The sequence below is a fragment of the Telopea speciosissima genome, unplaced genomic scaffold (genome assembly GCF_018873765.1).
Source record: "Telopea speciosissima isolate NSW1024214 ecotype Mountain lineage unplaced genomic scaffold, Tspe_v1 Tspe_v1.0063, whole genome shotgun sequence".
In the NCBI taxonomy this organism is placed as follows: domain Eukaryota; kingdom Viridiplantae; phylum Streptophyta; class Magnoliopsida; order Proteales; family Proteaceae; genus Telopea; species Telopea speciosissima.
The window spans coordinates 89,514-105,828 of record NW_025317399.1 but is presented as its reverse complement, the minus strand read 5'-3'; the positions used below and the strand labels follow the sequence as shown (position 1 = coordinate 105,828).

General features: G+C 42.0%; 1 protein-coding gene across 3 annotated transcripts in view; it reads left to right on the top strand.

Moving 5' to 3' along the window:
- LOC122647487 (putative acyl-activating enzyme 19) overlaps positions 1 to 16,315 on the top strand; it is a 98,894-nt gene that overhangs the window by 13,066 nt on the left and 69,513 nt on the right. For all 3 annotated transcript variants that reach the window (XR_006330906.1, XM_043840875.1, XM_043840874.1), the window contains exons 2-3: positions 2,284 to 2,480; positions 13,317 to 13,520. Coding sequence is in view for 2 of the 3 variants with exons in the window: in XM_043840875.1 (XP_043696810.1) it covers positions 2,284 to 2,480; positions 13,317 to 13,520 (401 nt within the window). In the remaining variant the exon portion in view is untranslated. The remainder of the gene's footprint in view (positions 1 to 2,283; positions 2,481 to 13,316; positions 13,521 to 16,315) is intronic.

Genomic DNA, 16,315 nt, shown 5'->3' with positions numbered 1-16,315 from the left:
TCGCCTCTGGAAAATTTCACATCTCTGACAGGCCTGATGTGCTTGTGTGGACACCGGCTAGTGATGGCTGCTTTTTGACCAAGTCGGTCTGGCATGAGATCAAGGCTGTGGCTCCTGTTGCTCCCTATGCTAAGTGGATATGGAACCCTTCTCTCCCAACCAAAGTGGCTTTTTTCTCTTGGCAGCTGCTGAATGGCAAGATACCAACGGAGGTTACTTTAATGTCAGTTGGGAGTCCTTTGGCTTCTCGATGTTACTGCTGCGGGAACCCCCAAAGGGAAACAACAGATCATTGCCTAGTTGATGGTGTTACTGCGGCCAAGGTGTGGGCGTTTTTTTCTCGCCTATTTGATATGGTGCCTCACCCTGGCCAGGATGTCAGGAGTCGGATAGCGCTGTGGCATGGGTTGGCGAGCTGCCAGTGCATCAGTGATTATATTGTTGGGCTGCTGCCCGCTCTGATTGTGTGGGAGCTCTGGAAGGAAAGGAACAGCAGGAGGCATCAGGAGCCAAGGCGTACCGCTGCCACAATCATTGAGCACATTAAAAGTTGGGTGAAAGAGCTCCCGCTCCCCACAAAGATTGGCAGACATGGGTCTGCAAGGGATGGGCTGATTCTGCAATGGTTTGATCTCGTGGTTGCTCCAGCCAGAGCCACTCGGCCCCTCCCTGTTTTTTGGTGCCTCTCCTTCTGTTGCAGTTAAACTTAATGTTGATGGGGCCTGTCGGGGCAATCCTGGAGATGGAGGGGGAGGGGGTGTCATCCGAAACACTGAGGGAGCAGTCCTGGCAGCCTTATCTAACTGCTATGGGAGATGCACCAATGCTATTGCAGAGTTGAGGGCTTTGAGGGATGGCCTTCGTTTATGCCATGATCTGGGGTTCAAGGATGTGATTGTTCACTCAGACTCGGAAACAACGGTTATACAGATAAACCTTAAGAGGTGTAGCCTGTGGCAAGGGTGGTATTGGTTTGATGAGATCCTCTTGCTGATTGAAGTGACGAGGGCGACTGTGGCTTTTGTTTACAGGGAGAGTAACAGGTCTGCTGACTGTTTGGCCAAGCGGGCTTGTGGCTCTCGATGTTCCATAACCTTTCAGCCGGACAACTTACCTTTGGGCGATTTTCGATGTATTGTAAGGGAGGATAGAGAGGGCCTGCGGGTCCTTAGAGCTTAGCACCTCGGGTGACTACTCTCTAAGGCCAGGATAGGCACGTTTTTGTTCTAGTGAACTGATTTGCTTTGGGCTGGGGTAAGGCGGGACGTCCCCCCCCTTGTATTCTTTATTCTTTCTTGACTTAATAAAATTTAGGGGCTGGCCTGGGTCCCAGAGAAGTTCGGGTTAAAAAAAAAAAAAAGAGAGTTAGGGAAAAAATAGGAAATAGCTTTATAATTGTTTTGGAACAGTAGGTGTATGTACGTTATAGCATGAGACTGAAGATGCAGCACATATGCATGAGCATGGAGGGTGATAAAGACCTAATAGTGCTTGACAACATTTTCCAGGTGGAGTCAAATGATGAGGAGGATCCCCTATATGAGTGGGTAAGGGATCAAGATGACCTTGTTACGGATTGGGATGGGGGTATACCCAACCTCGAGATAGCTAGTCAGATGGGTACTGATGTCGAAAAGTGTATGGCGTCTTGAGAGGGCTGTGTTCATTCACAAACAGCATGACCTGAGTCTCAAGCTGGTGGGGATGATGATGAGGACATCGACAGCATCTCCTCATGTATTGACCTAGTCGACTCATCCATAAGTAACACAAAGAGAATTAGGCACAATGCTAATGAATATCATTCCATAGAAGTTCTTAAGATTGGAGGAATAGATGTATAGTGCTTCTTGACTCCATAAACTTTCCCTTATTCTTGTCAAATATATGTAGCAAGTAGCTTTAGAATCAATACACCATCCTAGTGTATCAACTCTCATCATCTCAATAATGTTGACCAATGGATTTGATGCCCTTTATGAAAATGACAAGCTTTCCACTAGAAATACAATATCCTGAAAAAAATTGTTTACGAAACGTTTTTGTTACTAATTGTAATTAGTATTCTAGTTTATTGGCCTTAAATGTATTTTTTTTTTCCTTCTTTTTCTCGTGACCATCATATTTTCTTGCTTTCATTTTGAATATCTCATACCTCATAACTCATTACCATTTCTTTAATAAAGTTTGAAGTATATAGTCAGGCCTCCTTGATGCTATTGGCATTCCCCCACTTTGATTTCTCTTCTGCACTTACTTTATTAATTCTTCGTGCCTTGGCAGGTCTTGTTAATCGTTTTTTGTGGATGAAAGAATTGTTTCCCTTGGATAGGGAGGAAATTTTGCTGTTCAAGACATCGGTCAGCTTCATTGATCATCTGCAGGAATTTCTTAGTGCTATTCTTACTGGAGCCCCATTGGTTGTACCTCCTTTTGAGGAATTAAAAACAAATCCATTTTGTATCATTGATTTTCTCAAGGTATATATTTGAGCTTCTTCAATTAATTATAAATATAGTAATGATTATTCTATTCCAGTTTTTCTATGATTTGTGAGACCAAATTTCTATAGTATAAAAATGTAAACCTGTCAAATGTTATAAATTACTTATCCTGTCACACAATGGTAATGTTGGGTGGACTCTTCTATCTGAATGAAGAATCCAGTTCTTTTATTGACCATAATAATAATAATTGTAGCAGGGCAGAGCCCTAAAATACCAGAACCGAGAGAGATGTGAAGAGAGGAGATGGAGAAGAAGAGTGGAGAAGAGAGACAGGAGAGAAAGCTATGATCGAATTGATCATTCTCCTGTCCCCCGGGAGCTTTATTTATATTTGGGTTTTTAACAAATGCCTCCCCTGAAAATGCCCATTTGTCCAAATGCCCCCCTACAACTTTTCTAATTGTAAACTCCCCCCTACTTTCAAAACAGTGTAGCACTTTGGTCCAGTCCGTTAATTTGGGATGTTAGATGTTAGTTTCAGGGAATCTAATGACCAAAATGCCCCTCTGATAAAAACCCATCAAAATTAAATAATAAAATGGCCAAATTGCCCTCATCTTCCCCAAATAATTTAGGGTTTGAAACTGAAAATTATCCAAAAAAAGATGCAGGAAAATCGTGAAGCTCCCTGAATCCTTCTTTCCATTGTTCTTCCAGAGAAGTCCATAGAAGCTCTCGGTCCTGAACTCGTGAAGTCGAACTTCAAACTGATGTAGGGCTTGGCTGCTCCATCACGATCTGTGTTGGTCCATCAGATGGAAGGATCGAAGGAAGGATGATGGTGAAATCAAGAATGGGGTTTCAAAAAATGGGAAAGGGAGATGGGTTGCAGGGTTTTTTTGGTGCAACCAAACAAACAAGAATAGTTGCCTTGCTGGTTTGCCCTACTGGATTGATCTTGGGCTCCATTGATATAAGAAGTCGTAATTCATAAAACCTCCTCAAACCCTAGTTTTAACGTAACATCGTTGTTTGTCCGTCCCCTTCTTTTGCCCGGTCCTACTCTGTTCATCGTCCTTATGCCTTCGTGTTCTGAATTTGCTTGTTTTCCTCTCTAATTGCAAAAGAATTTTGGCGAAATCTCTCTTTGATTTATGCAGGTCGAAGTGTAGGATATTTGTTTCCTGTTACAAGGGTTAGTTTTTATAATTTTTCCCTCCAGCGAATCTGAATTTATTCCTTTTGAAAGTACTTTCTTTGTTTCAAAGGCCCTTATGGCAGTGTGGAACTAGCATTCATTTGTTTGTCTGTGTACTTGCTTTCTGATTGAGCAAGTTAAATCTGCTTTGACAAATGGGAAGCTCATGAATTGGGAGATCATTTTGTGCTTTGGTCTTAATTTTAGGGTTTGGTTTTCCAAATTCAGGGAAAATTTTTTACCAGTCCGTTTTGATCTTTTGTTTTCCAGATAGGTTCAAACCCTAATCGATTTGGGGAAAAAAATTTCAGTTTCAAACCCTAAACTATTTGGGGAAGATGAGGGCAATTTGGTCATTTTATTATTTAATTTTGATGGGTTTTTATCAAAGGGGCATTTTGATCATTAGATTCCCTGAAACTAACGTCTAACGTCCCAAATTAACGGACTGGACCAAAGTGCTACACTATTTTGAAAGTAGGGGGAAGTTTGCAATTAGAAAAGTTGTAGGGGGCATTTGGACAAATGGGCATTTTCAGGGGGGCATTTGTTAAAAATCCTTTATATTTAAACTCCTATTACAATCAGGAATCATAATGAAATTAGGAATAACAAGGAAGACTAAACTTAGAATCCTAATCTAAGTACAAATGCCCAAAATAGAGAATCTCGATTAGGACTAGGAATAGCCTAATTGAGATTCTCAAACCACTCGATACTTTAACACTCCCCCTCAAGCTGGACCGTACAAATCACCAAGATCCAACTTGGAACAATTTTTCAGGAAAGCAGGTCCAAACAGAGGCTTGGTAAACATATCACCAAGTTGATTAGTGGTGGAAACAAATGGAGTAGAAACTAGCTTCTTCGTAACTGCATCATAAACAAAATGACAATCAACTTCAATGTGCTTTGTCCTCTCATGAAATACTGGATTGCTAGCAATGTAAGTAGCAGGTGGATTATCACAAAACATCTTCATAGGTTGAGTGATAGGGAATCCCAACTCCTGAAGCAATGATTTAACCCACATCAACTCAGCTACAGTATTTGCCATCGCCCGATACTCAGCTTCAGCACTAGACTGGGCACTAGTAGTTTGTTTCTTACTTTTCCAAGTGACTAAATTACCACCTACAAAGGTACAATATCCAGTAGTCGACCGCCTATCATCATCAATGCTTGCGCAATCAGCATTAGAAAACCCAACCAGATTAGCATTCTGATTAGGTCGATAAATAAGACCCTTGCCAGGAGCACCCTTTAGATTTCGTAGCACACGGCAAGCAGCATCCTAGTGAATTTTCTTTGGGAGGAGGATCAGACATAGATGGATTGGCCAACCGATTGAAGCGAGAAAAAGCTTCATTGAGAGAAGGAACCTTCTCCCCTGTGAGTAGTTAACCTTTGACAGACTGGTCGTCAGGATGTAATCCAGCGAAAAATTTTGCAACATGAAATTCTATCCGTTGTTTTAACTGATCCAAATTAGTGGTGAGTGGCTGATGTATTTGGAGTTCTTCAATCATTCCCTTATAACTTGCAAAATATTCATTCAAAGATTTATCTCCCTGTTGAAAAGTGAAAAGCTTCTCATAAAAATCATATATACGGGAGACATTCTTTTCTTGAGAAAAACTTTCACGTAGATCATTCCAAACATCCTTAGCAAGAGTGTGGAACATCACATTAGATGCAATTGTAGGTTCAACATTGTTCCATAACCATATTTTAGCAACTGAGTTCTCACGCATCCACTCATCATGAGTCTTGACTGTAGTAGGGTCCTTTGAATCAACAATAGGTGGATCATCTGTAATATACTTTATTTTTCCTTTTGAATAAATATATGCTTGCACTGCCATACCTAAATGTGTCAGAGACGGTGAAATCCACTATAAATTTAAACTTGGAACTTGTGTGATTTCAGGTTCTAGTTCAGTGTCGATGGTTGCCTCGATGCTGTGGGCTGCATTAGTGGAGGATGGAGATCAATTCTCTGACTCACCTACGGAGGATTCCGGGGAGTCATCATAGGCTCACAGCAAGCCATTCTTGACTCTGAGGATTCTGCAGGCTGTCTGCATATGAGCTACATGTGTTAGACATGCTTGGATGCACACATGCAGAAACTCTCCATTTCATAGACTGAGTTGTAAGTATTATTCTATTCCTATATGTTTATATATAGTTTATTTGTTTAAATTATGTATTAGGGGCAGAATGGTAATTTACCCTTGTGGGACCCACATCCCAATGCGGAATCCAACTGCCCATAGTCTACCCCAGCCGGGTTCCCGCTTATGTCATATGACATCACCTATATGACTTAGTTATAACTAATTAGCTATATATTTCTATTTAAAATCAGATTTTAGAAACACATTCCCAAAACTGATTTTTACCCAAATAAACCAAACGTGCCTCAGTAGAGGCTTCCTATATAAGGATTTCTCATCCTTACTTTTCATTTCTTACCAAACTAAGACGCCAAAACCGATTTCAGCAAAGAAGAAGGAGAGAAGGGGACCTAGGGCTTGACATTACTGTCCAATTGGGAGCTTGGAACTTGAAGATCACACTTAAAGCCTGGATTGGGGCTGCCATTAGCTTCTCTATACTAATTCCTGGTAGGTTACTTAATTTCAGTTCTGTCTTAGGTGTAATTCCTTTCCTTCTTCTCCATTTCATTGAGTTTACAACTCAATTCAGCCAACCCAGGCAGCCTTGTAATAATGTTGGATAAATCCCCAAATTGGAACATGTTTTTGGGTTTAAATGGCCCAATTCACTATACCCACCTTAATTGTACACTCTCCCATCTAATTGAGCACATGCGTGTAAAGATCCATGCAAATCCAGCCAAACCCCCAATTCTGAACTGGCAGCCGGATGGAGTTGTAGGCACCATGGGGGACGTCCGGCCCCTTTGGCAGCCTGAATCCGGGTGCCCCTCTACTGTGTTTTGTTGATCTGATTCTTAGGGGTTTTGACCTAGACTTCTACCATAACTAATACACATTATTTAATGATTATATAGGACTGTTAAGCCAACTTATTAAAGTTATTATTGTGGGATTGAAAGCAGATTTAGTTTGGATACTCATCCAACTTTAGGTAAGGGAATTTGAGTTTAATTTGGTGTGTTTATGCTATTAATTTCTGTTTTATTATGACTACCATACCATGCATCATTTCTATACTCTATTCATATAGTTTATTAGCTTTAAACTTATTTGCATTAGATGTGCATGAATTAGCTTGCATCTTCATATTGCATTGCACATATTATTTGATCTTGGAATTACTTGGTTTATGATGATGTTACGGGACAACTTACTGTATTATTCTTATGAATGCATATTGCCATCATATTATAAATGCATATGGTTAGGATTGGCATGAACCTAGTACTACGGCCCTTACCAACAGGGGAGAGGTGTTGGATAACTTGTGGTAGGTCCGAAGGGATGATTCCGGAATGCCATTCACTGTCCCATATCCGAAGAATATTGCAGGAATGGGAATAAACAGTAGGGTTAGTCATTAGGGGTTCGTTAGCGTCAGATGTGTAATGCCTGAGCTGCTGGATCTCCACCGTAGTCGAATGGTATTGCTCGGGTGAACGCTGTCTGGTTATGTGTTTCTGGGACCGAGGTTATCATATCTACTACAGTAGTACTTATACCTCATGAGACCTAGTATCCATGTTAAGAGCATGCTTAACTTAGGTCATTTATCATGGACTATCTGCTTATGCTTGTGTGTTTCCCTTGCTGGGCTCAGTGGAGCTCACCCCTGTGGATCCTTATATTTTTCAGATGATACTTCTACTGCTGCTGCTGTATCTGTGGGAGCTTCATCCGTTCAGGACCCTCCTACTGCTCATGGAATTGATACTCCGCTGTATGTGGAGCACGATGTCTCGTGCTCGTGTAATGATTGTGCATTCTCTTAGTATCTGACAGACCAAGCTATCTCCCCTCTTTTGCTTGTAAAACACTTTTGTATACCTAACTTTATATAGATCTTGTATCCTTTTGTTCTTGGGTTACTGTGTGAATCTATCAATGTAACTCAAACTTCTGTTTATATATATAAATGCATTAACACTCAGCCTTCTCTATTATTGCCATTATTTCTATTATTTAAATTGCTTCCACTGCGTTTAAATTCTATATTGTGATAATTGCTGTAAATAGGGTACTGCACTTGTGATCCTTAGGGATTGGTTGGATATCAGAGACATCCAGTCACACTTGGCCCTTATGAACCGGGCCGGGGTGTGAGATTTAAGTGGTGTCAGAGCAATCATGCTCTACTCCTATTTGCAATCAAATTCATAGTATAGCAGCTCTTGGACTCATTGATCTGAAGGTGAGTCCAGTTTAGGGTGAAATAAAAATTTCAACTAAAAACTACTAATTAAAAGAAAATTGATTGTAAAACTCAAAGAAAAGTGAAATAAAAGATAAAAAACTTTATATATATATATCGAGTTGTCAATTACAAAATTTCAGCATCGAATGCTGAACAGGTTACAACTTTTCTTACATACTTCGAGAAAAGTACAAGATCCTATAAATAAACAACTGAAAGTTAAAACTAAACTAAGAAGCATGTCATCTCTGCTACTGTGGTGGTGGTAGTGGTGGTGGTGGTCCCTGCCCAGAGAAGAAGGATCTCCATGACCCAACTCAGTCTCCACTGCTTGAACACGGTTGCTAACATGAGTGAAGTCCCTCCTCATGCCCTCAAATCCCTGTACCATAGATCTCTCTAAGCCCTCGAACCGGCTAAAGAGCTATTCCCAGGGCGTACAGTCTGTAGGAATAGGCGGGACAGCAGAGGAAGAAGCACCCGCATGACCAAAAGATGCTGTAGGCTGAGGAGGTATGGGTAGATCTCTGCGTACTCCTACATGCTCTCTCTCTGCAGCCTCCTCTACATCAATGGCCTGAACCATATCAGTGCAGTCGGGATGACCAAGCTCTGGAGAAAAGGGTGGAAGCTCTATGCTCATCTTCACCAAAGTAACCCGGCAGATGGTCACTATCTTCTTGGTCGAAGGTTCTTCATTCCTTAGGTTAACTCCAAACCTAGGAAAGATTTTGGTGAGCAGTCTTCCAAATAACAAGTTCCCATGCCCCGGGTTATCATGCAAGTGTGCCATAGTACGCATGATAGTGTATGGCAGGCAGATCTGATATCCTGTGTAGAGGCAATAGGTAGTAAGGATCTGCATAGTGGATAGCCTTGTGCGGTGGCCTGCTTTTGGGACAACATTGTGCCCACAAATCCTCAACAATACCCGAGCTGAGGGGAGCAAGTCTAACTCGGACTTCACCCGGTCATAGAACTTTCCATCAGTGAGTATAGAGTATAGCCATTCCTGCTCACTATCAGCAAGAAACTCTGAAGCGTCTGCACTTGGAGTACAATACCTCCATTCTCCCTCATTGGAAATTTCCAATTTGTCAGCCAATTGAGAAGTATTGAAGGTAATAGGCATGTCTTTCACTTAGGAACTTATGATGAACTCTTCTCCTTCATACCGGTAGGATAGATTGCTCAAAAAGAGTCGAACCAGTCGAGGGTAGCAATGCTTCTCCGGTTGAAGCATAGATAACCACCCTAAGTTCTCGAATCTCTCTTGGACCTTGAATGGGGTAAGGTCAGCCAGGACTACATCCCGCTCTTCTTCCACTTTTCGGTCTATAAACCAAACACCGTACCTCTCTTCATCTTCCACATTCCGGAAGAATCTAGGGTTGAATACAGAGGGAGGTGCAGCTGCACCTCTTCCCCGTCCACCTCTACCTCTACCCGTTCCCCCACGGCCTTGAGCTACAGCCATTTATGATAATGCTGCAATTTTTAACAAGAAAATTAGTTAAGTATAATCTAGGACAACAACAAAACTTGAAAGAAGACCATTAAACCTAATAGGTACTAAGGTAAGAAGCCTAGTAATATATCTAAGTAAATTAATTAGATAAAACCATAATACATTAGCATAACATTAGGTAGAAGACATGCAAAGTATAGAGAAAACTTTAAAACTTAATAAGAAAAGATTAAGAACTAGGTAATCTTATGTTAACACTATACTATGTTTAAAGGTATGAAGGTCGATTGCTTTTCTCTGACTAGAAGATCCATAAAAGCCTCAAGCCTGATGGCAAGGATTTTAGCAATAAACTTGTATAACTCTGAAGTCCGACATCATTGAAGCACCTTCCTTCTTCGGGATAAGACCAAGAGAAGTGTGATTAACCCCCTTGATCCGACTGGGATTGAGGAAAAAACTCCGGATGGGCTTGATAAGATCCTCCTTTATGATATCTTAAGTAGCTAAAAAGAAGCCCATACTAAAGCCATTAGGACCAGGAGCACGGTTCACCTTGTGAGAGCGAATAGCAGTCACAATTTCATCCTCATTTGGAATGCGGACCCGAGGGAAGAGTGGAGTTTACTGAGGATGGGTGCTGGGCTTGAGATTGCCGTACTTGTAATTGCATTAGAGTTGTCCATTGCATTAGGTAGAAACGGGATGGTGACCGGCCGACTGCCTTCGGTATTCACATCTCGTACTTGTATGCGTACGTATGGGCTAGAGAGGCGAGAGGATAGCCGGCCGACCGTATTTCGGTATCTATGGATCGGGCCTCGCTAGTATACACATCGTACCTCCTCGCTCATACAATAGGTGAATCTTGGCTAGGATAAATGTTTACCCAGACTATGACCCTTACCGACAGGGGGTTAGGTGTCGGTCAAATCCGTGGGTTTCGACCATTATTCGGGTATACCCACCCGAGAAGTTCGGGCACCGACCGTATTTCGGGCCGAACGCCAGGTCGGGATTTGACTTGGGGGTTTGCGTAGGTCTCCGGGTTTGTCATCGCCGGTATACCATCCGTTTATGGTACCGATGTCGGGGATGCTGCCTAAGGTGTTGCTATAGTACTATACCTGACTTAGTTGTGTTGTTAGGTGGATAACAATAAAACTATACATTATCATTCATTCATGTAGCATGATTGTAAATTGTATGTGATGTACGGCCTACCTTGGTGGTATGGGACACCTTGGTATCCGTCCATCATATACGGTTTGCAGTCAACCCCATTCATTATTATTGTGCTTGCTTGTGTGGTTTAACCACTCATTGGGCTCAGTTGGAGCTCACTCCTCGAGGAAACATATTTTTAGATGATGCAGGTACATTCGAGCAGGGTGGCGTGGAGTACAAAACTCCTGAGGCTGGTTACGTTGATTGGTGGACTCCGGAGATTGTGGAGCATGGACCGGAGTGCTGCTGTGATGTGTGTTCCTTGGCGGGACAGTGATTTATGGCCGGTGGCTATCGTTTGATACACTTGATTATTCCTTTTGCAAGTGTATTCTTTTGATTCCTTTCATGATAGATGTATTATTTATACAGTAGGTAATACATAGGTCCTGATTGGAATGATCTGTATTGGGTGGGTAACTTAAATAAGCATTATATAAGTTATCACGTAGATTCTGTAAACTCTGATATTATTATTTTAACCTGTTTTGATATTCTGTGGTCGTGTGTATGAGTTAGTCCTGTATACTGCATCTGTGATCTTGGCAGTTTGGGAGCGTATTGGTATGCTCTGGTTGCATTCCCCGTGGTTCAGGAATGGGGGTGTAACAGGGTGAGGGAGAGGGAGGGGAAGGAGAGGTGGAGACCTTAGGGGGTATCGGCATTTGACCAGGGACGACAGAGAAGGAGAGGATGTGTATGGACTTATTGAACTGCTATCATTATGTGTGTGGACTTATTGTGCAAAATCAACCTAGACATAGTTACACAGAACCAAACCTACAAGTAAACCGAACCGGGTTATGAACCAGACCCATAGAACGAGAACTCGTGAGAACTCAACCGAGATCTCGGTTTTCCAAGGGGTCGAGACGAGACGTAATATGAGTTCTAAAAGTGCATTATCTCGGTCGGGATCTCGGGTGACTCGAGATCCCTGGTCGAGATCTTGGGTCGACCCAAATCTTGACCCATCTTATCGTTTAAAAGTACCATAACTCGAAAGAACTCGAGATATTTCGATCGAGTTCTATCGAGACCCTCATTTCTTCCCCTGTGAAGGCTGTGAGCTGTTGTGATTCAATCAAATTTTATGTGATGATAGTTGTAACATCGTTAAACAGTTTGATGCATCACTTTAATATTTCTAATGCTTATTTAAGTTGTTTTACATTAATTGAATGTTTTGATTGCTTTTTATTACTAAATTATGTGTAGAGTAGGGTATTTTAGTACGGTGTTGCCTACAAACCTAGGGTCCGAAGTGAAACTCCTATTTGGACTTTGTTTTTGCAAAATCTGGTAGTGCCATTGTGTTTAAATGACCTAAAATAGGCTGAGTACCAAGTTTCAAACCCAAACTAGGTCTAAAACCCACCGAAACCAGGTTTCAAGTTGAAAAAAAAAAATGCACCAACTCGACCGAAATCTCGAGATATCTCGAGACAACTCGGTTTTTCCCAGGGTCGAGTTCGGGTCAAGTTCCGAGTTTTAGTACCATGACCAGACCAATTTTCACCAGGGGACAATCCACCAACGAATGATTAACAATCTTTGAATTGTGCTCGCGTAATTCTCGATGTAAGATGATCTACTGTCAGAATTCACAAAAAAAAGGGCTTCTTGAAGATGTGGGGGCACCTGAGACCCTCATGCTGAAGGATAGAACACCTAGGATATTATTATGCAAAGGAAATAAACTTACTGAAATGGTAGGGTTCAAGCTTGCCACTTAGTCACTTGCACCCCATCGATTTCCATAGCTACTAATCAACCTGAGTGGTTCAATTTCACAAAAATGGAAAGCAGAAGAAAGAAAAATGTTGGGGAATGATTCTATAAAATTTTCCAAATGTTTTGAAAACTCTAATCACCGAAGTCACAAAACCACCTATCCCTCTTTGTTTGATGTGAGCATCTGGAGAGGGGAATTTATGCATTCTAGAGCTATCTCAACTTGACTGATACTTGCAAGTTGCAACACTGATCTGACCACTCTAGACTCTGTAGCTAGATACATTGAATTTGGCCAAAGTTCTTAGGATCCCTTAGCTGCAAAAAAACTTGACACTTTCTTAACACTAGGTTTGTTATTGTACATATTATCAACAACTCATCTTCAAAGATGATCCTTTTCTTCCTGAAGCTCCACAACAGCATATGCCTATCATTTTAATCTTCTCAGGCCTACAGAACCGTTTCTAATGAAGGAGATGACGTTCCTCTTAGCTATCCATCATTCTAAATAGACTTTCTTTCAAGGAACTGATGCCAGTGTAGCAAGCATAGACATGAAGTAGTTAGCTAAGGCACTCCAAATTCAACTGAGCTCCCCTCTTTCTCAAGATGTCCATTACTTCCAAACATAGTTGTCACGGTGTCTAGGTGACCTAAGGCATTGGATGGGGTTTGGACATCAAGGCAACACAAGCAAGGCGCCTAGGTGGCGCTTAGGTGACGCCTTGACAACTGTGCTTCAGAAATGTGACCTTCCTCCCAAACTGATCTATCACTGCATCTGGTACCAAATTCGAGATTTGAAAATTTCCACTCATATAGTGTTCTATAATAAAAATTTGTCCTTTTCGTTTTGCAGGTGTATTGTGTTTCAAGGCTTACTATTGTTCCATCACTGATAAGACTGATTCTTCCTGCTATTGAGAGCCCCCAGGATATGCGGATTCAAAGGTCCTTAAAACTGTTAGTTCTTAGTGGAGAAATTCTACCTATATCTTTGTATAATATGCTTCGCAAGCTCTTGCCAGAGACTTCTATCCTGAACTTGTATGGAAGCACAGAGGTTAGTAGCCAGCAATTTCAACATTATTTATTTGTAGTTTTATTTCAAATGATCACCATGCTGTTTCCACTTTCAATTTTGGTTGTTTGTAAAGGTCATGCCATCTGCTTTACTGGATTAAAAAAAATGCTCCCTAGAATTTTTGTTTTTTTTATATTTGACATTATAATGTTACTCATAGTTGTCAAGGCGTTGCCTAGGTGCTGCCTAGACATCCAGGCTCTTTCTTGGGTCCAAGGCAACATCACGCCTTGTTGACGCTTCACGGGTTTATGTTTATTGCTTTGTTTTTTGATGAATATTGTTTATATTATATCCTATGCTTTGTTTATTATTTGTTGGTTTTCTCATACTTGGTCATTACTAGCATAATTATATCATATTGCATTGGTATGGCTTCTACTTTGCATATAAATATAATTATATAAAATTATCATTGCTATATTACATATAGTCATTAATGCACACCTAGGAGGGTGCCTTATCGCCTAGGCTCTTTCTTGTGCTAACGATTGATATGATCTAGTTAACGCCTAGGTGATACCTTGATAACTATGTTTTTTTCTTTTGGTTTTTTTTTTTTTTTTAACCCGAACTTACCTGGGACCCGAGCCAGCTCCTAGATTTTTATTTAAAACCAATAAAAGAATAAGAGCATACACCGGGAGGACACGGCGCCTTACCCCATCCTAAGGAGCAAAACACCAAGGTACTAAAACTCGGGTCTTGGTACCAACTCGGCTGTGAGATCTCGCTGAGTTGGTGCATTTTTTCTTTTCCAACTCGAAGCCTCAACTTTGGGTCAACCCGAGATCCGAGATCTCGTCGAGATATGTCGAGTTTTATCGAGTTAGGTAAGGTATTTAAGTGGTAGGTGGGTTAAAAAAATGGATTGAGACCGAGATCCAAACCGAGATCCGAGATCTCACAGAGATATTGCACTTTTGAGACTCGCAGGAAGTCTCGTCTCAGCTTTTCCAATAACCGTGAAACTCGGCGAGATCTCACGAGTTCTCGAACTATGCAAAACACTCATGGACTCTCAAGAGCTATACCACACCCGAACAAAGAGGACAGCCACAAAGATCAATTTCTTAGAACAGGCAGGCCCGCCTTGTCCTCCCGAAGAATAACCTGAAAAGCACCCAGAGGCATGCAGCCTTGCTGGAATGTAGTTGAAGTCCTGGAATCACAAGTGTGATTGGCTAACCAATCAGCCGCCTTGTTACTTTCCCGAAACGCAAAGGAAACACAAGCCTGGGTAGACGAAACCAAAGCCAAGATTTCTTGGAACCAATACCAACCTTTCCAGAGGTTACACCTCTTCTGGCTAACCATTCTGACAGTAGAAGCTGAATCCGAGTTAACCACTACATCAAGGAGCCCCAGATCCTAGCATATGATCAAACCATCCCTCAAGGCCCGGAGTTCGGCAACCGAATTAGTGCAGACACCATAAAAATTAGAGAAGGCTGCCAAGGCCATTCCATCCGGGTCTCTAATGACCCCTCCACCTCCTCCATAGCCTGGATTACCCCTGCTAGCACCGTCCACATTAAGCTTTACAGAGCCAAATGGTGGGCACCAATAAACTGGAAGAGGGCATTTCAGCTTGGGTGATGGAGGCACGAGGCCAAAACACTGTAGTATTAGCCTGTCCCTTAAGGACTCTATCCGACCCACCCTTGAGGGTAGCTTTATTTCTTTCACCCAACTTTTATTCTTTGAACTATTGAGCCAGCGGTGCGTCTACTTTCTCCATGCCTTTTATTGTTCCTCTCCTTCCATAACTCCCAAACAATCAATGAAGGCAGGACTCCTGTGATATAAGCGCTGAGGCTGCAATAGCTAGCCGAATTCTGCCAAAGAGAGATTCGACTTCTGACATCTTTTGCAATGGAAGGAATGTCAAATAGACGAGTGAAGTAACCCCACACCTTAGAAGCTGTGCCTCCATACATCAGACAGTGGTCAGTCGTCTCTCTCCGTGGACTCCCACAACAAGTACATTTAGATGCCAGGGGTATGCCGATCGACATCAATGTCTCGTCCGTGGGGATTTTACCATTGAGGAGCTGCCAAGAGAAGAAAGCCACTTTCAACAGAACAACTTGATTCCATACCCACTTCGCATAGGGGATCACTAGTGCAATGCTCTGAACCTCGTTCCAGGCCGACTTGGTTGAAAAGGAACCATCACTAGCGGGGGACCACACCAGAACATCCTTTCTATCAGAAAGAGCGAACCCTCCATACGAGATGTGATCTCTAATTGCAGTTGAATCGATGAGATCTAAAATGTCCTACCTCCATGCGCCGTCTGCCCCCAACGCATCTTTCACACTCAACTCCGTATCTATCTGAAGGCCATTGTCAACATAATCCATAAGAGGGCCAGCCCCTGTCCAGTTATCAAGCCAGAATGAGACATTGCCAAAGCCAAGCAAACACCAAGACCTATCCATCAAGATCCCCTTAAAGGCCAGAGCATTACGCCAAGATTTTGATCCAGTGCCATGTAAATCAGCCAGAGAAACATGAAGGTTTCTAAAGAATTTAGCCCTGAAGAACGTGCTCCATAAAGATTGATCAGATAGGACCCTCCACAGACCTTTGAGCCTGAGTGAAATACCAACATCCTCCAGGAGTTTGATCCCCAGCCCTCCTTCATCAAGAGGCCTACAGACCTTCCTCCAACACACCCAGTGCCTATGTTTTCCCCACTCCGAGTTTCCCCACAGGAAATCTGCAAAAATCCTATATAACCTTTGAGTGACTGTCTTTGGCGGGTCCAG